We start from the raw sequence: 22,028 nt of genomic DNA, 5'->3' as shown, positions 1-22,028 counted from the left end.
CCCCTGAATCAATCCAGGTCACTTTTACCAAAGTTCTATGTCAACAATGTTCTATTCAGTTCCAGGAAAAAGGCTTTTCTCCTTCAACCCTTCATCCAAATAGACGAAGAAAAGTAATGTCTCTTCCATAAAATATTTGTTTAGAAAACAAAACACATCTTTCCTCCAGCAAATGTTCTTTTCCTGCAGCAAAAATGATCACTTAGTAAACTGTCACAACCTTTCCTTTTCATAACATGTCTTTGTCAGGATAGCATACCAAAGGTCTCTTGTTACATAATACATTTCCAAAAGCATAAAGCAATTTATAAAGTAAATATCTTCTTTCTTCACTATTCCTTATAACAACCAAGTGTTCTACTTGAAGACAAATGTTCCTTTCCCGGTTCACTCGCCTGCCAGGAATGGAATCAACTTCCTTCACACTCTTCTTTATAGCCACAATGTTTTCTGTTTAGAATTAACTATAACTGTTGCTTTTCTGGTTTACTCTCCTGCCAGGAATTTATTTCAACTTCATACCACTAGGTTACATCCTGGTTTACTCTCCTGCCAGGAATGGGGTTTTACACAACTCTCAAAGGTGTTCTATTTGTGGTATTGGCAATATGGGTTCCAGGTTTCATCAAACTGATGTCCCAGTGGAGGAGATTTGCATCCTTCTTGCCCTTCTTTCTCTGCTTTATATGTTCTTGACTGTTGGCAATGCAGGTTCCACCTTTCCCCAAACTGATGTACCAGATGCGGGGAGTTGTACACTATTCCCCCTTTCTCCCTCTTGTCCCTAATGGAGCACCCTGGGGTTACCTCTCTCTTCAGATAAACTCACCAGCTTATTTTGGTGTCTCGGAGTGATGTCACAGGTCTGGTGTGTTTTTCCTCTGCAGTTGGGACCTCGGGTCATGGTACGACCCTCCCCAGTCCGCCAGCACTGCTGACAGCTTTTCTGTGGTTGCTACTGCTCACACAGTGCTTCCCATTAATAATACTTCTACGATTTTGATTAGGGCCTTCACTTTGGCTTCTGCTGCGCACACTCTGTAGTTTCCCATAACTTCTTCTTCTGGAACTACTGCAGCTCTGGCTGCTTTCCTTCTCCTTCTTCGCTCCTTCACTCCTACTTTCTTTCTCAGCTGCAGCTGGGCTTTCCATTTGAATGTCCCGCTCAGGTGTTCTGAATTAGAACAAGACAGGACAGCACATTTTGTTTAGCCTCACTAGTGATCCGCATCAATACTTATCTATTCTTCCTCGTCTCAGTACTAAAGGCATTCTGGGCATTGAAGGCATAATGTTTTTATTTTTTTTAAAGTTACTTTTTTTCCAAGTAATGGTTAAAGGAGAACCCGATTTCAAATCAACATTATGTTTAATAACATTTCTTGGATTAGGATATTTACTCAAAACAGGACTCTTGCAATTAGGGTTTATCACATGTGATTCATATATTCCAGAAGAGGAAAACGCATTCTGTTTTGGTAGTCTTTCCCATTTTACTTTGGGGTTTTTACATGGGTGGGTTTTGTTTAGTGGCAACATGCCATCAGTTATTTGGGCATTATAGAATTTTCATCCTCACAAGAGGATGAATACTGTGTCCCTCCTAAGGAAGTCACCACATCTCCTGGACAGCCATCTCCTCCCATGTGATCCTCCCGCATAATACCACCCCCAGGTTCGGGATCAGGTAGCAGCTGCCTTCCCCATGTCACATGAGACAAGACTTTTGGCTGGGGATTAGTGATGACTCCGCAGGATTCATCACAGGACAGAGTCAGCGGATGCAAGATGACATGAACATGGTAACACAATGAGCTCAGCGACCTGCGCTGAAGTAGGAACTTGTGTCATTTGGGCCCACAAAACAATTAATTAATCATTTAACAATTCAACAGCAGCTTATGCAGACAAGAGTGCTCCAGAAGAGGGGAGGCGCATGGATGATCCGCAAACAAAAATAGTGCACCCTTCCTCTAAGAGAACCTCCTGTATGTCGGGCCTGAAAGCAGCATATTGGGAAACCACAGTAACACAATCATGTAAATCCTCATCAGCCAGGACAGATGCTGGTATCATTGAGGCAACATTAATAGGGCCCACATGCTCCAATGTGATGTAAGGATCATTAAAGCGCGTTTCCTCGTAGGGTAGCAAGCGTTGCTGTGTTAAGTGTTGTGTCTTACTTTGCAACAACAGGGAATACATAGAGTATGGGACCGCCTAACCATCAAAGGTGATCCCAAACAATTGAAGCCACTTTCTTAGTCGGCAACACAGTTGCTGAAACTGCTCTCAAACAAGCTGGAAAGCCCTGAGCTACTGCATCCAGAGGTGTAGAAAAATATGCAACAGAGCTTGACTTGCCCCCCACGATCCTGTGTAAGCACCCAGAGGCTACTCCTGAGTGCTCATGACAATAAAGAACAAAAGGTTTCTGTAAGGGTTTAAATGTAAGAGATCAACACAATGGTGGCATGTATATTGCTATAAACCTCTATTAATGAAATGAGTGTTGGGGAAAACCTAACTATCCTTAATAATAAGAGGGGTTTCCCTACCTCAAAACAAAAATCTAAGGAGTCTATCAGGATGTCCAAATAAAACAAAGTACACCGCTGTGTCAAACCAATTTCCAGCCATAACTATATGAACTTAAACTAAGGTGCAAGGTGATGATCTTGGGCCCAAAAAAATGTATTTATTCTTCTGGGTGTGGGTTTTAAATGTTCCTTTCTCTGAAGGCATCTCCCTCGTAACTGAGTAGATCCATCTCACGTGGTGCTTCAGAGAAGTTGTATCGCTGCATTAACTTCTCCCCCCGTCCCTTGTTTAATGGTGGTTTGAAGGGTGATGTGGGGGATTTAGGCTCTGGTCCCCAATTGATTAATGGCCTTGGCGCTTCTTCTCCCTACCATGCCTCTCAGGATGAGTCTTTTTTCCGTCTAGTAAGCCACATACATGTGATGCCATTCAAATTCTATAATGGAACATTAATGGACTAGCTAATAAATATTTGGATCCTCACTGGCATGAGTTAATTGATAGCCACATTGTTATATGCCTGCAAGATACATTCATCCGAAAGGGGGCATGCTAATCTGAGCACATACCAATCTTGCGGCTTATTGTAATCAACTTACTTGGAATCCCTGGATTTGCTTTGCATGGTGTTACGGTTCAAGGGGGGCCTGACCATATACATATTGAATGTGTATTTGAGACAAAATCGGCGAGCAACCACCCAGTTAGAACAGGCTCTAAATAAAAATTCCAATGATATGGACTGGTCTCCTAATAGGATTTTAATACTGGTGGGTGATCTCAATTGCTAATTAGAAGAATCTAATCAACTCTTAGAAGATCTGTCGAGAGAGGATGAGGTATGGGGAATCCCGGCACCATCAGTCCCTCCACCATCTTTTAATTATCCATTAGCAGGGATGATCTGTGCATTTTTGTACCCTGGCTTAAGAGCTTGTAATGGGAGGTTTATAGAGGACTCACTGGCTCATGTCACTTTTCGTACCCAAAACAGTCTAATTGACTATGTAATGGTAGCTTTGATTTATTTGGATATACAAGTGTCTTTTAAAGTTCTAGAACGTGCAGAAAGGGAAAGGGACCATGATCCCCAAATGCTCTCTCTTTCTCCTGAAATATTTCGGGTAAATAGTAACAATCAAGTTGTTTCGCATTACAGCACTAATATTCCACAAAGGGTAATGGCTTGTAGGTGGCATAATGTTGCCTCTAATGCCCTTGTTTGTATCGATATACAAGGCCTTACTCCCAGTGCTGGTTGGTTATTCTGAAATTAAAACAATCTACGCTCATTGATTAGTACAATCTAGTGGTGGAGAGGATGGCCCCATTTGTGACAAGATCAGGCAGTAATAGCTTGATCTCCAATTACAAGCAACCTCGTTGGTTTGACCAGGAGTGTAGATCAGTGAAGGCCACACTTGTAAAGGCACTGAAGAGCATAGAGGGTAGAATATGGGGAGAATAACAAGCTTAAGGCATGAATATAGGTTTTATTGCTTAGTAAGAAGGCAAAGGATAATAAGAACATCTGGTAGACCTTGGAGACCTCTGCAGGGTCCCACAACAGGAAGGATTGTTGGCGCTTAGTAAAAGTAAATATCAAGCCTGACTCAGAATCTGCACCAAATAATATTTCCTCAGACGAATGGTATTCCAATCTCTACGCTCAGGAGTATGTATCAGTACAGAGTGGAGAGGCTATAGCAACTGATGTTTCTATACCAGAGATAGCTTTGCAGTCTGTAGAGGCTATGATCACTCTTATCTCGCCATTGGAAGCGCACCAGGCAATACTTGAACAGAAAAGTGGTGGCGCGCCAGGTCCAGACTTGGTTCCGTCTGATCTGTTCAAAAACGATCCTGGTACTGGACTCCCTTTCTCACTAAGTTTCTAAATGACGTATTCACTATGAATACACCAATACAACGCTGGAGGCATGTGGTTATTATCCCCATCCACAAGAAGGCAGATAAGGACTAACCATCTAATTATAGACCAATGTTGCTGATTGACCCCCTGGCAAAATTCTATTTGAGGATCATTTCCCATTGTATGGAGGACTGGTTGCCAAGTCAAACATTCTCTCCCCTTCACCAGGCGGGTTTTAGGCCAGGGGTCTGTACAATAGATCAAGTGATGATGTTGGACCTAATATTACAGAAATATGTGAGGTTGAAACTCCTAATATATATATTTGGCGTTCGTAGACCTTCAATCCACCTTTGATACTTTCCTGAGAAACCTCCTCTGGGAAACGTTGAATGATTTGGGTATTCCTGTGAGTCTTAGTAATGCAATCAAGTCTCTTTACCATGGTAATAGCACTTGCATTGCTTGGGGGACACATGAAGAAACAATTGACCCAATGCCTATTAACATCGAAGCCAGACAGGGTTACGTGTTGGCCCCATTGCTATTCCTAGTGTATATCAATGGCATTGCTCCAGCATTACATTCTGTGGCAAAAGATACTCCAAGCCTGGGCAGCCATAAACAGAGTCTCCTTCTATTTGCAGATGATGCAATTTGCTGGCCAAAATATCAGCCAGTTTGCAGCATTAACTTAATGCATTTAAGAATGTATGTAACACCAAAGGTTTGTGCATTAACCAATCCAAAACAAAGACCATGATATGTGCCCCGGCGGGGCTTGCTTCCCGGCCAGTTGTAAAATGTTGTCTGGAATTGGAATCGGTCGACTGATTTAATTATCTGGGGTTGACTCTTTCCAATAACTTGAAATGGTCCAAACAAAAAAAAAAGAGCACGATGACCAGCTTGCGCCATTGTGGTTTAATTGCATGTCTTGCATTCCGCTGGAAGGTAATGTAACTCCAGTCCCTCTTAAGATCTGTAGGGCCCGGAGATTCCAGCTGTTGTATATGACGCTGAATTGTGGGGCTACACTCTTTGTCCCTCTATTCAAATAGCGAGGAACACATTTTAAAGCGCCTCCTTGGCTTACCATCAAGTGCATTCTCTGTTCCGGTGGCTTGTGAGGTTGGACTAAAATATGCCATCACACTCCAAACAGTGTTATACTGGCTTACAATCTGGAACTCAGAGGTGGGTGCATTGTATAGAGAAGGAATGGAGGAGGTGTTGCATAGTCCAGGAGGAAAGCAATTGCCGTGGGTTAGGCATGTGAAAACCATGTTGGTAAACATTGGGCTTGTAGATTTATGGGAAGATCCCACTGAGTTTGACATAATTTACAAATGTAGTATCAAGAATCATTTTAATTGTGGGTATGGGGAAGGATGATTGACGTTTGCTATGAAGGAAAAATGGCAACTAATTATTTGCAAGTTAAGACAAATTGGGGCGAGGAACCGCAACTTGATTATCACCCAAGTCTGAAATTAAAAACAATTCACCAAGTTTTGCTTAAGAATCTTGCCACTTGCTCATTTTACTGCCAAATGGGACTAAAACCTCTCATCTTCATGCCCCTTTTGACCTGTTAAGTTTGAATATGAACTGCACTTTATTTTTAACTGTCCCATATTTCTTTGAGTGGTCCCATTGGCTTAAACCAATGTGGAACCAGTCTAACGTAAGCACTATCTATGCTGCTCTTGATGTTATGAAACAATGTCTAACTCATGCAGTTTTTGTGGCAGTTGTAACCTTTTATACATTTTCTTTAAGAACAGAAGGATTCCTTTAAAGTAAGCTGTAATTTATTTATTTATTTACAATGCACCAAATCCTGGAGGCATCAGGGTGCAATAAATACACAGGACAATGAGGTGAGGAGACGGGACAAGAGGGGCAGATGGAGAAAAGCATAGAGATCACTCTCGTCGCAGATCCAGTTCCCTAGGACCGGACATTCCCTTTCGTACATTTGGTCCGCAGGCATACAAAGTGGAAAGAACCACTAGAGCGTAGAGCTCTTTTGGGCTCATGTAGCACCAGACATTCTTCTCAAGTAGGAAGGGGCTCTAACATAGAGTCCCTTGTAGATCATTGTGTTGGTTTTAAATTGGACTCTGGCTGCTACGGGGACCCAGTGGAGGTCCTTCCTATGCTTAGATACATGTTCTCTCTTGGGGATGTTTTTAATAATCATTACAGCTTTGTTTTGTAAAGTTTGAAGTTTTTGGCTGCTGCCTTTGCTACCTCCACACAGCAGAGCATTGCAATAATCGATCTTAGGGCGGATTATTGCCATTATCAATGTTTTGCAGTCTTCGCTAGAGACATACAGTTTGATTTGTCTCCGCAGTCTAAGGTTGTATTGTGGGTTTTTCACCGTTTTTTCGGCATGGAGCTCTGAGCTCATCCAGACTTAGAAGTACATGCCTAGACCTTTTTTCCTTTTCTGTAACTGCTACCTTGCTAAATGTAAAAGTGTGAATATCAAGGATCTAGTTTGGACCTTGCCTGTGGGGCACTGAATATCAATTACTCGGTCTTAGATCCATTTAAACACATCCAGTTGGAGGACATTGTTAGGCAGAAACCTGTGCAGTTCCTTTTGGGAACACTACAAAAGATTTAGGACTACAGGTGTTAGCAGTAAACCCACTTGGTAGCAGTCTGTACCACCCAGATTTACCTGGTAGCTGTGGCTGAGCAGTCAGACTTCCCTCAAGAAGAGTTAGGCAGTATGCAAAGTATACACAATAGGCACTCAGATACAATAGCACAAGCAAACACTTGACCAGAGCTTTGGTATCAAGGTATATAATTATTTATTTAAAAACACACTTATTGAAACACTCCAGCACTATTATTGTAAATCACTCTAAACACAGTTACTATTATCATATATACATCCCTCATTCCGTATCGGACAAGTCTTAGTTAACACCACTTATTTCCAGACAGAGGTGAGCGCTTAACTATAGATGACACTCCAATAAGTTAACGGAAAAGGGAGGGAAAAGGCAGAATGTAGGAAGATACACCACTCTAATACTTCGGAACACTTTAGCAAGGCAGAAAAGACAAAAGTTACTGGTGAGCCAAAGTCCATCGGCCGGGCCCACTCTTAGAGAGAGCAGAGCACAAATGCGCCCAAGATCACACCATTACAATAGGCTTTGAAAGTCTTGCAGGGAGTTCAGAAGGGGTTTAGAGAGGCTCAGAAAAGTTTAGCCAGGGTGTCCCAGGCTAACACAGGTTCGAAAGCCAGGGGCTAAATCTACCCCGTACAGTCAGTTGCAAGGGAAGCCAGGCGGAACACGGTACCTTAGGTGGAAAGGATCCTCCAGCGGGGGCAGTTGTTCCTGGCAGCGGGTGCAAGTTGCAGCATCGTCCAGAAGAAGAGAAGATCTCGACATGGAGGAAAGATGAAGGTCGTTGCACTGCCAGGGAAGAAACCAGCCGCTGAGTTTTCCGGTTAAAGGTACTACCCTTTGATTCGCGGTAGGGGTGAAACGTGGTATACCGGTTGCCGGGGTGCTTGGCACAGGCAAGGCGGCCACTAGATGCTCCAGGAAGCGAAAAAGGAAGCAGACTGGTTATCCCCACCAGTCGAAGGAAGAAGACTCTCCATGCTGGAGATCACCTCTGCCGTTGGGAAAAGTGGTGAGACGGTTCAGCAGGGCTCCACCGGTGGTGTCGTCGTAGCAGGTCGGCTCAGCTTCTCCCTCGTCGGATTCTTAGGTCCTGTGGCGACTTCTAAAGTTCCAGTCCCCAAAGCCCTGCTTTTATGCAGAAAAACCCCATTCACTCAGCCTAGCTGTCACTCAAACATGCTAAGTGGTGAGCCGGCCGCTCACCACTTGGGCCAATTAGGACGGAGTGCGACTTGAGTTGCCTAGGCAACTCAGTCCAGGGTGCCTAAATCCCCCTCCACCCCTCCTAAGTACCCCAGACAGAGTGGAACCACTTTGGAGGGCTTCTGTGGAGAAGCCCGCCAAAAAGTGGAACAAAGGGCTCAACTTGGGTTGGAGTCACAGAAGCGAACACAAACGCCATTTTAGAACCGAGTTCTGGCAAAAAATACCAACCGGAGAATTAATATTCAATAAATAAACCGGCAGTATGTTCGAGGCTAAAGGAATTAAATAATTAAAGTTGGGAGCCTCGAACAATGGGAAATCCCATAGAGATATATTCGCGGTCGAATATAAAAAGTAGTATCCACTGCCACCAGCCAAAACTCGATCAGGGGGGACCGAGACGGGCCCCCTCGACTAACAGACCCCGGGGCAATCGAATTGCCCCAGCCAGTACGTCCACAATATGATGGTTTGTACTGGTTCTGTTCAGAATTTGAGACTAGTAAAGTCAATGGTGACTTTACATGCCCTGGGAGACAGTAGTCAGTCCCAGGGTATGGAGTCTATGTTGGGGGGTCACTATGACACCCCTGTGTTACTGCACTGAGGGTGCTGTGTAACACACATCACAAAAACACATGAAGCCCTATGGAGTAAAAGACCCCATAGCCCATTAAACACATCTAGAGTCAAAGAAACACACTCAAATCATGCCCAAGAGTGAGGGTAAAAGAGTCTCACTCTTGGCAGGAGAAAAAAATAAACCCCAAAAATCCAGCAAAGCTGCTGGGGGACTCACTAGGTTAGGAAATTCAGCCTAAACAGAGAATTCTCCCTAACAGACATCCAGCAACCAATGGATTCCATCCGGATCTTTAGTATAGTCACCACTCAATTCCACTAGTAGCTGGGGGTCGTCCGCATAGTTGGTGAATTGTACTTTCATGCCTGTGAGCATGTCACAGAGGGGTTTACTTTAAACTTTAAACAAGGCAGTAGAGAGACATGCTCCTTGAGGGACTCCACAGGTTATTTCTTCTGAGTCTGATATAGCATTGTCCTACTGCACCCAAGATATATGGTTGTTGAGGAAGGAGCGTAGCCATTTGACTGCATTTTCGGAGCAGCAGCCTACAGTGGTTAATGATTTTAGCAGTTGTTCATGGTTAAGAAGATCAAATGCAGAGGACAAATCAAGTAATGCTAGAAGGCCATTTTTTACTTTTATCCACAATATCAGGCATTTGAGATTGAGGCGGGACACTGCAACCCACAGTGCCACCTTATATGAGATATATTAAAGAGATTTAAAAACACAAGCCCCTTTAAATCCGAAGCATCTTGAAGGGCACTCCAATATTATTGGTGCTATTATAGGGCTTTGAGAAGAGCATGCTTTTTAGTCAGAGGCACTAGTGGGGCAATCTATTACTTTCCAGTCTACCATCATTTCAGAACCAAGAGCTTGTGAAGGCACTCTGAAATAAGCAGCAACAGAATAATTATTTAAATAAAACAATTGTGGGGCACTGCAAAACAACCAAGTTATTTCCTGCAGGACTAACAGCTCATGTCAACTAACACCGTTACTCATGACTGATGCCTTTAGTCGACAAACATTTTCACTCTGCTTCTCACACATCTTCAGCTAGAACTAACACGTTCTGTCATGACTAATACCTTCAAACAGTACTAACAGCTCAATTTAGGACTTGAAATCTGATTACATAACTGCCACTCTAGACTAACATCTTTTGCCTTAACAGAAATGATGGTTTTATATTGTTTCATAGAATAAAGAATATTTACTCCTGGTTCCAAGAAAAGTTTTTGTAAGTGAGAATGTGTACTTGTGTTCTTGCTGGGACACCAGAAGAACAAACACTCCCCAAGCTACAACATCTTAAGTTTAATTGTTAGGTGAATATACTTACCAAGAGATCTGGGAATCCAACAACTATAGTAGCATAATTATTGTCATCTGCAAGGATCCTGTTTGGAGAGACGATCTTCTGCCCCAGTGCGGAACTCAGATTCTCTGAGGATAACTGGTCACTTGAAATAGTATGTGGGATACACAACTCCAGACCTAAGTGAGAAGTATAGAGAAGAGACTTCATGTGTTCATGTTTGCCTTAACATTTTAAAATTGTAATCCAAGGTCCCTTTTTTTCTCAAGATACTTTCTTTCTACAAGCTCAATATTATATTCTCAACAAAAGAAGGTATTTCACATAACACAAAACTGTGCCACCAGATGTAGAACATCCCTGGAAAAAACAATCACATTTGTGACATCTCTTTATTTGAATTAGGCACACTGAGATTTATATATTTAGTATTTGAAAAACAAACAATGGCTGTCTGGCTAGGCCAGTTCATAACATAGTCCAACTACTCTGAACACCACAGGCCATACTCGCTCTACATCTTTTCTTTGGCTTCACGCTTCAAGTGCTCTGAACCTCAACCAGGCTTTTTTTGTTTTCACTTGAGTAGATGTGCTCTACTGAAGTGCTTCTTTTTTGGGAGGAGGGCTGGTTCTATAATAAGGCAACTAACTGCAGCTGGTCATGACACTACCACCAGGGGGGTGTCATGCTGGCCTTAAAACATCCAATTGGCCCTGTTGAAAGAATGATGGCTTGGGGTCTGGCAGCCAAAATGGCACTTTGTTTCAGATGATATAGAGCAGTTCCGTGCTTTAAGACAACACGCATACATCCTACAAGAACCTAGCATGTACTGAATGCAGAAACATATTTTTGATACTCTAACATAATGGAAGCCCATTTCACGGAGCAGTGGTATACAATTTATCAAAGCAACCTAGACCCCTTTGGGCTCAGATGAACTGTTTGTGAAGATTGTCATTGAACAAAGTATAATTACTGTATAAAAATACTGTATAAAAATCAAATATAAAGTAGTGCAGCACTCAGGTAAGGAGGTAGTAGTAGTAAACGTTTATTCGGCGTTAGACATTAACAGTTATTAAAAAAATCAATACATTACGTAAAAATATCACTTTAAAACAGCACACCTTAATTTAAAAATGGTCTGTAGTACATTTTAAGTCCTTCCTTTTCAAAAGTACATACATCAGATATAAAATTCAGATTGTTCCAATTCATAAAAAGATACAAAATCATTTTTAAAACATTGGCTTCTAAGCGCAATGAGGAGGGGGCATTTTAATAAAAAATTAAGTATGGTCTTCTCATATCCGGTCCTACTGGAACATTCTATACGGCTGCCCAGCCAAGACATTCTGGCTGTCAATGGTGGAATGTTTACTCGGACCATTAGCATTATTTATCGGTGCTCTGGGGATTTCAGAGGGCTTACAGCACTTCCCTCATGGACATTGTCGCACAAGGCAGCATAAAATGACATTGATGGGAGAGAGGATATACGATTCATCATTCTAAATTGTTTGAGTCTGATAGCCTTTTCCCTAAGGATGATCTTCAATTTGGCTGTGGAGTTCATTTGGTTAAGATTAATGCCCCACTTGTTTATCAATCTGTTACCATATTTGTGCCATGTATATTGTCGACCAGAGGATTTCCTGAGCTACATTTCGCCTGATAGGGTTTAGGGTATCAAATATATTGGTTTAAAGATATAATTCCAATAACTTACGCTCTATTAGAACTGCTAAGCTATTCACACCAAGTTCTGCTTGAAGGGCATCCCTTGGTGCACTAGGGCCAATCCCTACTATATTCCTTAGAAATTCGTACTGCATCACGTCCAGCCTTGTGCAATTGGTATGTCCCCATATTCCACATCCATACAATACGGATGTGTGAATTTTAATTTCTATGACCCTTAAGCATTTGTCAAGTCTCTTGCCCCCATACTTATTATTATATTAAAACCTGTCAACCCTCTGAGGTCCGTTTATGCTCGTTTTATCATCCTTTTGACATAGTCGGACCAGGAGCCACTCTGATGAAACAGAATTCCTAAGTAATTGTAGGTATTGACCACTGCAAAGTTTACATTATTTATTGCCCATACAAACCTCTTCTTGGGGTTGCCAAATTTAAGTATTTTTGTTTTTTCCAGGTTTCATTTCAGATTATGCTCCTTAACAAACTTGGCTGCATAGTTTAAAGACTCTTGAAGACCCCTATGTGCTAGGTCCAGCAGAGCCGTATCATCGGCGTACATTAATGCACCATATTTTGTCCCATTTAAAGCCGGGGAGGGTGTTAGTCCTTGCTAAAGAGTTATATGGGTCAAAATCTGATAGAAACAAAAAAGACAATAGTGGGGCCAGAGGGCATCCCTGCATGACCCATTTGTTGGTTGTGAACTCCCTAGAGTAGGTTGCCAAGCCTGGGCATTTTATGACCGCACATGTATCTGTGTATAAAAGTTGGACTAATTTAAGTCAACCCACAGGGACCCTGTGGCCCTGTTCTGGCAATCCCAACCTCTGATGAGCTAAACAGAATGCCTGATAAATGCAAGCGCCATTCCTCAGGTTTAATTATAATAGCTTCATTATCATCCCTCGATGTTGTACCTTTAGCCACCAGCCTCCAGAAACCCTGTATGTTATTTTCTCGTACATTTGGTCCATGTGATCTCATTGTTTTCTATATAGTCTGCTTTTTTCCTTTTACATAAGCTTTTATAACTCAGTTTTAGAAAATGGAGTTCTCCCGCGTTGAGAGCCCTAATCCTAGATTCTTCACACAGTCTCCATCTTGCCTTCCTGCACTCTGAATCGAACCATGGTGCGTCCACTCTCCTTCTGGTTCGGATATTCACTGCTTCGAGGAGGAGTTATTTTCCATAGCTGGTTTACAGAGAGTAAACAGAAAATAAATTTACAAGGTAAAACGTTTTTCATTTTAAAAAAACCCGGGGTGTGTGTGGGTATTTGTGTTTCAAACTTGTGAAAACGTGGCATTTAACACATTAACACATTGTTGTGTGACCCCTATATTTTGGGTAAATATCTATGGGTGAAATATGGGTTAATGTACAACCCCAGAATCCATGTGGGGAAAAGTAGTCCTGTATTTTCTTATCTTAGTGAGGACGAGTAGGTTGTGCATCAACTATGTTCTAGTATGTAAAGTAACAAACATGTCCCTTTCTTCAACCGCAAGAATTTCTGGAGGTCCTCAAAAGTACAGGAGTGTGCGCGTGTGAACATTTGAGAGTGTATGTATATTCATGCTGAACTTCTCATAAGAGGAGAGTTAATACTTGTGGCGAGCCTAGGAGTGCACCTGGCAGCAGCCCAATCCCCAGAACTTGCCAGGAGCTGGCTGTGTTTGCTGATAAGGAGGACACAACAGGCAGAAGAACAAATAACTTACCTCTTGGTGATGTTCTTTCGGATTGATGTTCCTGCCACAGGTTCCACAACTATGATAGTCTATTACCGCACCAGCAGCCTTCCGAAATGCCTTCGCCACCGAGGGATGCATCACGGCTCGACATCAGCTCCACATGGCAGCAATGTGATTCTCCTTAAAAACCTTGAATCAAATTCTAACCTGGTCATTGAACCAGTGGATAAGGGATGTAATGTGGTGATTTGGGAAAGAAGTGATTATGAAAAAAAAGCTTATTAGCATCCTAAGAATGGCCTTTGCTATCAGAAAATGGCCGGTGATCCAACTGATAAATGTATGGCATTCTTAATAAAGAAGAATACCAATTTCTATTTGTGAAACATTCTATCCTCGCAACAGTGTATATCTTGCCCAAAATCCAGAAGAACTCATCATAACTGCCCGGGAAGACTGAACCTATGTCCAGTTTTGTTGATTCTTTTGTGATTCCTTTTGTGACTAGCCTACAATCTTATGTCAGGGACACTGGTGATGTTCTGAACTGGTTACGCAATATTCCTTGGAAAGATCAATTTATCTTGGTCACCTTAGAGGTCATCTCTCTGTATACGTTATTAAACAAGTTGATAGCATTAAAGCAGCACCATTTTCCTTAAGTAATAGATCTACAACCTTCACTACGCACAATGTGATGCTTTTGGAAATTATTTGATTTGTATTAAAACATAACTATTTCCTTTTCAATGTGGCTGTATACTTGCAACTAATTAGCACAGCCATGAGCCCTAAGTTTGCTTCGTCTTATGTCAACTTGTTAATGGGGTACTGGGAGGAAGTATATGTCCTTAATATGTCCTTAATAATCCCCTAAATAAATGGATTGACAACATTGCCATCGGAACAGAGATGACCTTTTTTTTCATTTGGCAGGGCAGCTTGGAGGATCTTCACTCATTTTGCGAATTTCTCAAAATTAATGATTTAAATCTGAAATTTACTATGAATTTTAGCAAAATATTGAATTCTTGGATCTGAAGATTTTGGTTATTGATAAATTGATCCACATTCAAATATACCAGAAACCAACGGCGGGTAATTCCATTTTACAAGCAAACTCTTGTCATCCAATTAGCAACATCACCAACAACCCTTATGCATAATTTCTTAGGGCAAAAAGACATTGTTCACGTTCCCCTGATTTTAAAGCAACTTGTGCAGATGTGAGCCCCAGATGTTTTCTAAGAGGCTATTTTAAATATACTTGTGGGGTTTGACAAACTCTGGTACTGTGAGGCGCTGGTAGGATTAGCTAGTCCGGTGATTGCTGGTAGGCAGCTTTCTCAGATAATGGATGAGTCAAGTATTGTTGTCAAACATGAGGTTGTTTTATTCCTTAGGTAGTCAGCACCAATGAAAGACATCATTGGATAAAAGGTGACATTTATAACATGATGATGTGTTACACAGCCGACGCGCGTTGCAACCTAAGTCTTTTTCAAGGCTGTGATTTTTTGTGAGTTGGTGTGGTTGTGATTTGGTATACCCAGTGAGGTGACATTCAAGGCCAATTTGTATTGAGGATATTCAATTTACATCCATTATGCATACATAAATTTACATCCATTATGCATACATACATACATACATACATTTGACCTTCAAATTAGCACTATTTGCGCCTCTACCACTCTCGTGGTCACTATGGTGGAATGGATTCATGCCAGCACCAATAACAACAACACTACCCGTGCTCAACCCAGCACTATGACACGTTCTGGCCCAGCAGCCAATCCGCGGGCCATTCTCAACGAACGAATCACATCGCTCGTTGACGGAACTAACCGCAGCGCTACTTCCTTATATTCATTGTGCGCTACTATGGCAGACGATCCTCGACTACACGACTCTGAGCACCATCACTGCCGAACCCGGCCAATGGTAAGCGTTCCGCATGACACTCACCGCGTCACCGCAGACGCAACTTTCCATTTATTAATCTTTTCATCACGACGGCATTCTGCCCTGCTTAAATTCGCAGCGCCTCGACTACTGCTACCAACTAAATACACAAATTTCATAGCAGTACCCACATCTTTGATAATATTAAACAGGCACCTCAACCTGGACGTCGCCTCGCACAAACCCCAGCCTCCCTTTCCCAAACTAGGCACCGGCAAACTATAACACATGTATCAAGCAGGGCCCTACAACCACCAGGCTTCTACGCACGGCTAACAGACCATAAGTACGCCCCTCCGGCTGACCGGCTGTAACGTCCTCACTTTTAAATCATTGACTCAGCACCCGCAGAGGCACTAAACGAATGTTTCAGTCCACCGACCTTGTTCCAAACCATTCCTGACTCGGGCACTGTCCATAATAAGTAGCTGCACCTTCCAATCCACGGCAGTTAGCATGTATAGTCACAAGACATGACCACGGCGCGCAAACGCGACACACTACACCGATGCCCACCGTCCAACTTTCCAAGGGTCCCATCCTCCCCCTTATTTCTTTTTCTGTCCATTTCCTTTCAGAACGGCTACCCAGCCCACTGGCACCCACACATGGGAGGACCAGCTCACTGCACCTTGAAGCTCACCCCATAACTCAATTGGGTAAGAAACTTTTTCCTCTACCAGGCTAATTTGGAATTCTCTCTAGCCCTACTTCTAACCAAACATAACCTCTGTCTTTCTGTTCTTCTCCCTTGGTACATTGCTTCTTCTCCTGCTATTAATTATACTGCAAACGGGCATTTCTATTTTTACCAACTGTTATTCGTTGTGTCCAAATTAACTATACTTTGTCACCATCACTTACCATCACCCAACATGGTAAATCACCTCTCCTGAGTGTCACAATGTGTTTTTCCTTAAATCGCAATTGGTTTTATTCTTTGTAACTGCCTATTAATGTATGCATAATGGATGTAAATTGAATATCCTCAATACAAATTGGCCTTGAATGTCACCTCACTGGGTATACCAAATCACTACCACACCAACTCACAAAAAATCACAGCCTTGAAAAAAACTTAGGTTTAAACGCACGTCGGCTGTGTAACACATCATCATGTTATAAATGTCACCTTTTATCCAATGATGTCTTTCATTGGTGCTGACTAACTAAGGAATAAAACAACCTCATGTTTGACAACAAAACATGACATTATCTGAGAAAGCTGCCTACCAGCAATCACCGGACTAGCTAATCCTACCAGCGCCTCACAGTACCAGAGTTTGTCAAACCCCACAAATCTTCTAAAAAATCAGGAACCCCGGAGTTGGTCCCTTGACAAACCAGGACTCAGGCTGCAAGTCTAACACAATCAACCATCGAATAAGAGGTGCGCAGGAGTGAGGGAGTCCCGTCTTTCAAAAACTCCACCCATGCTAAAATTATTTTAAATATACTATTAAGAAAGCTAAACTTAAAACCCATGCCTGTACCAGACAAGACCTTTTGAAAGCCATCTACCGATGTGCAAAATATCAGATGTGTTACTACGCATGACATTCAGGTCAAACAAATGTTTAACATTGTCAACAGACACTGGCATGTATTATTAAAAGATGAAGATCCGGGATGTGGACAAGATGGCGTAGAGGTAGGATGCGTGCTTCAGACCCTCTCTGTCCACCGGCCTGTTTTACCGCAGCATTAACAGCACTGGCAGCGGCCATGGCGAGGCTGGAGGCCCTCTGAAGCTGTGCAATATGAAGTCATTGGAGGAATGTGGTGGCCCAGGATCTTGATTGGCCCCCTGATGGTGGTAGCTCCACGCCGCACGCTGCTGGCCCAAAACTCCTAGCCCGAAACTGTTGGCCCATGCACAACAGTGGCAACCTGAGGGCCCCCTGGAACAGGCGGGGGCCCCTTAAAGCCCTCTGTAGCTGCAGGCCCAGGGGGAAGCAGCTAATAGTGGCTAGGCTGGACCATTTTATGTCCTCCTTGCAGTGGGAGCTTGGCTCAGTACCCTGCTGGCCAGCTCATCATTGAAGGTACCCCAGCCAAGGCGACGGAAGCCCCCCTGGCTTTGAGTGAAGCTGAGAAATCCCCCTCTCCTCCAATGGTGAAGAGTGGAGATCGGGGGGGGGGCCTGTATCAGCCGGAGAGGGGCCACAGAATGTGCGCAGCATCTGCAGGGCAAATAGCAGGCTGACCAACTTTGCTTAGGGAGAGGCGCCAGGAGTGAATCTGGGCCCAAAGAAGATTGGCACGCCGCTGGCAATGGGGGAGGGGACTTTGGAGGCAGAGGGCGCTTGAAGAGGTCGAAAGGAGCTGGGGCCCCAAACAAGTTAGAGACGCTGGCTGTGAGAAAGCCTATCTGTGAGCTCACCCTCGCCCCTGCAAATTGTGCCACCTCACCCATCACTGGAGCCTGCAAAGGATATAAGGAAATGCGCAGGTCCACTAAGAAGAATAAGCCGCAAGATATACAGCAATACCTGGCAAAGAACCCAACACAGGGGCAGGGTCGGACTGGGACAAGAAATAGGGCCGGTCACCCAAAAAAAGTGGCCCACCCCTCGCCTCAATAAAGTGGCCCACCCCTCCCGACCCTTGACCTCTGATGACATCACCGGAAGTGATGTCATTTGACCCCAACCCAAAGTGACATCCCAGGAAGCGATGAAACATGACCTTTCACCCCTTGACAAAACAGTAAGTGGCATCAAATAGCATTGTTCGAAAGTACACTAAATTACTGTGAATCCAAGCAAATGTCCAAGGCCAAATGATAATATGTTATTGTATATCACTTAAGCTCTTTTTTCAAAAACAAATATGCATACAATATCACTCAACCTGTGTTGGTACTCATTTATCGACCTAAGAAGGATGAAAGGCTTTTTGAAAAAAAAAAAAAAAAAACATTGAAAAAAAAACCAATTCTATTTTTTTTTCTTCCAAAGCGGCCCAGGCATGGCCAGAAACCGGCCCCAACACCCCAGGGACGATTTCGGCCCGGCCACGGGCCGAAAGGCCGAGGGCCCAATCCGACCCTGCACAGGGGGGAGACATGGAGAGAGAAGCCAACGGGGTGGACCCATCGGGCCAGGGTACACAGTAACTCATGCCAGCCTTCCTAACCCATGCATTAGATGCCCTGAGGAAACATATAAAGTACTCTTTACATTCCAAGATAACGGGCCTCCGTAAAGAGATGGCTGATTTCACTAAGGAATTGAGAACAGAGATTTGGGCCTTGGGGGAGAGAGTGGATCAAGGACAGCTGTCGTCTGTGGACCTGGCATCCAAGCTCAAAGAGGTGCAGGGCTCCCTATCTGAGCTCAAGGAAGACACTGAGGCATTGCGCTTAAAGTGTGAGGACCTGGAGAATAGAGCAAGGAGGGAGAACCTGCTCATCAAATACCTCAAGGACAGGGCTGAAGGTGATGACATTGAGGGATGTGTCCGGCGACTCTTTCAACAGCTCTAGCCTAAAACTACCCATGCCGCACTGAAGATAGACAGAGTCCACAGGAATGTGCCAAAGAGAGACTCCCCGGATCGCCGCCCTATGGATGGGGATGTAGTGATAAAGTTCCAGGAATACAATGCCAAGGAAGCAATCTTGGAGGAGGCGAGAAGGATTAATAAAATTAAATTTGGAGACTCAATCATTCAGATATTCCAGGATGTGTCCCAGAACACACTCCAGAGACACCGGAGGCTGAAACCTACTACGGAAAACACAGTACAAGTGGACATGCCCTTTCAGGCTGCGGTTTAACCTAGATGATAGAGTCCATACAGTGTTCTCTATCATACAGTCCGCGGAGGAGGGAGAAAAGCTTCCAAGCCTTCAATTAACCAAGGAGAAACAGCCAGCGGGAGGTGGCGCCCGGGGGCAGGAGCCCCGTCCCGGGAGAACGGAACACGGCCCACAGGGGGAGGAAGAAATATGGCAAGGGTCAGCCATGTTGATATTCTATTATTTTACGCTGAGGGCCTACAGGAACTACTGGCAAACCCGCAGGAAGTCAGCTGGAGAGTTATCCTGCCTGGGGGGCCTTGTGCCTGACTAGGGCATCTGTCAAAATGTTAGAAGGGGTTAAAATGTGTTTTGCTACTACAGGCCCTTGTGAATGGGTTACATAATTCTCCAGGGAGTAATGATGCATTGGATAATCAGAATGCTGTCTTCTAGTGCTACAAGGGTCAGTGAAGTGGCGCGGGGAGGGAACTATACCTTCCTCTCTGAGGCTTAGCCTGAGTGGAAGCATACAGAGGGACATAGGTGGGGTAGAGGGGTATTTCGGGGGATGTTCTTAGGGCAGTATGTTCTTAGGGCAGTATGTTCTTAGGGCAGTTTACTGACAGGACTAAGAAGTTGACCGAGTGTGGGGAGTTTACCTGGGAGAGAGAAACGAAGCAGGGAAACATGGGGGCGGCCTCAAAGGGGGGGCTGATAATGGAGTGGACTGAGCCATGAGGACAAGTGCCATGATGAATAACATGGGCACCTTGAATGTTCGGGTCTTAATACCCTGATTAAACGGACACAACTGTTCAGTGAGCTCCGGCGCCTCCAGATGAATACAGTTGCACTCCAGGAAATGTACCTGTTGGCCAGGGACCAATTGAGAACCCGTTACATGCTTTCCCCCACCAGTTTCATTCCTCAGAGGAAAGTAAGAAAGCTGGGATTACGATAATGATAAACAAGGATCTAAGAGAGGGATGGAGGGGAGGATGGTTATGGTAGTGGGTAAAATCTATGGGCAGTGTGAGAAACCAGAAGGTGTCTCATCCACTAGTCCCCAGGGATCTGTCATGCAGGTGGCCAGGACACGCCCATCACTTTTGGATCCAGTTCCTCTGGGTAGACCAGTGAAGGAGGATAACCTGGGTGAGGGGTCTTCGTGGAGTGGGACACCGGATGGCGAGGCACATCATCCTACCAGATAAAATCCGTAGGAACTCTACCCCATTCCCATGTTTCCTACACACACAGACACTTTCACACAGACAGCCCGCTCTGGGAGAAAACAGACTAACACCTGAGCAGTATAACTAACCTGTCCCAAAATAATGGTCATGTGAGGGCAGGCAATTACTGACCATCTCTTACACCTGACTTCCATTAAGCTTCCCCACACGAATAAAAGGCGGTGCAGGAAAGCATACTCTGAGCGAGGCAAAGCACACAAGGAAACAGCAGTTTCGAGACGGCAGCTGAACGAGAGAAGAAAGATGGCAGAACAGGAGGGGATCGCAAGGAGGGAAATTCTCTTGACCTTTCCGACAAGAAACTGTTACTTTCAAGAGCACTAAAGATTGGAAAGCCTAAGACCAGGAAACCAGGCTGAAGAGTCCTGTATTGTATGTCAGAGATACCCGGGACCCTCCCGCATCATTAATCAAGGCGGGGAGAAGCAGCAGCCACCACAATACCATCCTTGGCTCCAAGAACAAAGCAGCGTCAGTGAAATCAACACAGCCAGTCAGTTGGGGAGACCGATACAAGACCGGTCTGTGTTGAAGGGAAGGTTGCAAGCTGCAATATTGTATGGCGTGCGCTGGAACAAACAGTGTTAATATGCGTGTGATAAAAGACGCAAGTAAAGTTGAACTACTGATGAGTGTTTGAACTTTGAAAAGCAAGATACAATACCTTTTGATAGAGTGGTCAGGCACTACGTGGGTTCTCAATCAAAAGTCTCTGTAAGGTATCCAGCTAAGAAATGGCAGAAGTGAAAGTAAAACAGGTTATATTGAGAAGCAAACAAAGAATCGTGAATCGAAGTGGTCCTGCAACAGGTCAAACAAATTCCTGCGCACAGTCGAAAGGCTTCGATTTTGATATAGTAAAGAAAGTTTGGAAAATTAGATAAATGTGGTCTGAGCCCGGCAGAGGGGTAGCCAGGGTGAACAGTGAATCACCAGAGAAGTTATGTATATGAGAATCCTGAGGAGAAATTAACTTTGAATGTGTGTCGAATCAGGGTCTCTGAAATAACAGACTTTCAATGGAAAAGACACTTTGGCACAGACGATCCTGATACTGAGATTTTGAACTGCATCCTTGTGCTAGAAAAGCCAGAGTATGTGCTAAGCTTGAGTGTGCTGCGTTGTACCGTGCTGAAAATGTGAGGAAGGGAAGCTAACGGCTCAAATATCTTGACATATTTCTTGAACACTTTTTTATATAGCATTGTTTCCCACATCATTTGTATTTAGAAGTAAGGATTATCAATAGGTTTATTAGTATAGGCCCTTTTATTTTGATAAGACACCAATAGGACTGTGTTATTATTATTTGATGATCGTTGCTTGCTCCCATCTTTAGATTTAGGATTAGATAGGCGTTTTTCAAACCCATAAACACCCTTGAACTGTGAACACTTGTGTCTGTCTTCGCTGTTTGATACCATGCCTTACTTACAGAAGCTGGTGTCCATAGCAGCCTTTTACACT

General features: G+C 43.7%; 1 protein-coding gene across 1 annotated transcript in view; it reads right to left on the bottom strand.

Annotated features, from left to right (window-relative positions):
* Positions 1–22,028, bottom strand: part of VWA8 (von Willebrand factor A domain containing 8) — a 3,012,337-nt gene that overhangs the window by 779,957 nt on the left and 2,210,352 nt on the right. Inside the window, exon 34 of the mRNA XM_069639376.1 lies at positions 10,215–10,369. Within this exon, the coding sequence (XP_069495477.1) occupies positions 10,215–10,369 (155 nt within the window). The remainder of the gene's footprint in view (positions 1–10,214; positions 10,370–22,028) is intronic.

The sequence above is a fragment of the Ambystoma mexicanum genome, chromosome 7q (genome assembly GCF_040938575.1).
Source record: "Ambystoma mexicanum isolate Mex_15411 chromosome 7q, UKY_AmexF1_1, whole genome shotgun sequence".
Taxonomy (NCBI): domain Eukaryota; kingdom Metazoa; phylum Chordata; class Amphibia; order Caudata; family Ambystomatidae; genus Ambystoma; species Ambystoma mexicanum.
Note: the sequence above shows the minus strand (reverse complement) of the source record. Positions and strands in the feature narration are given on the sequence as shown.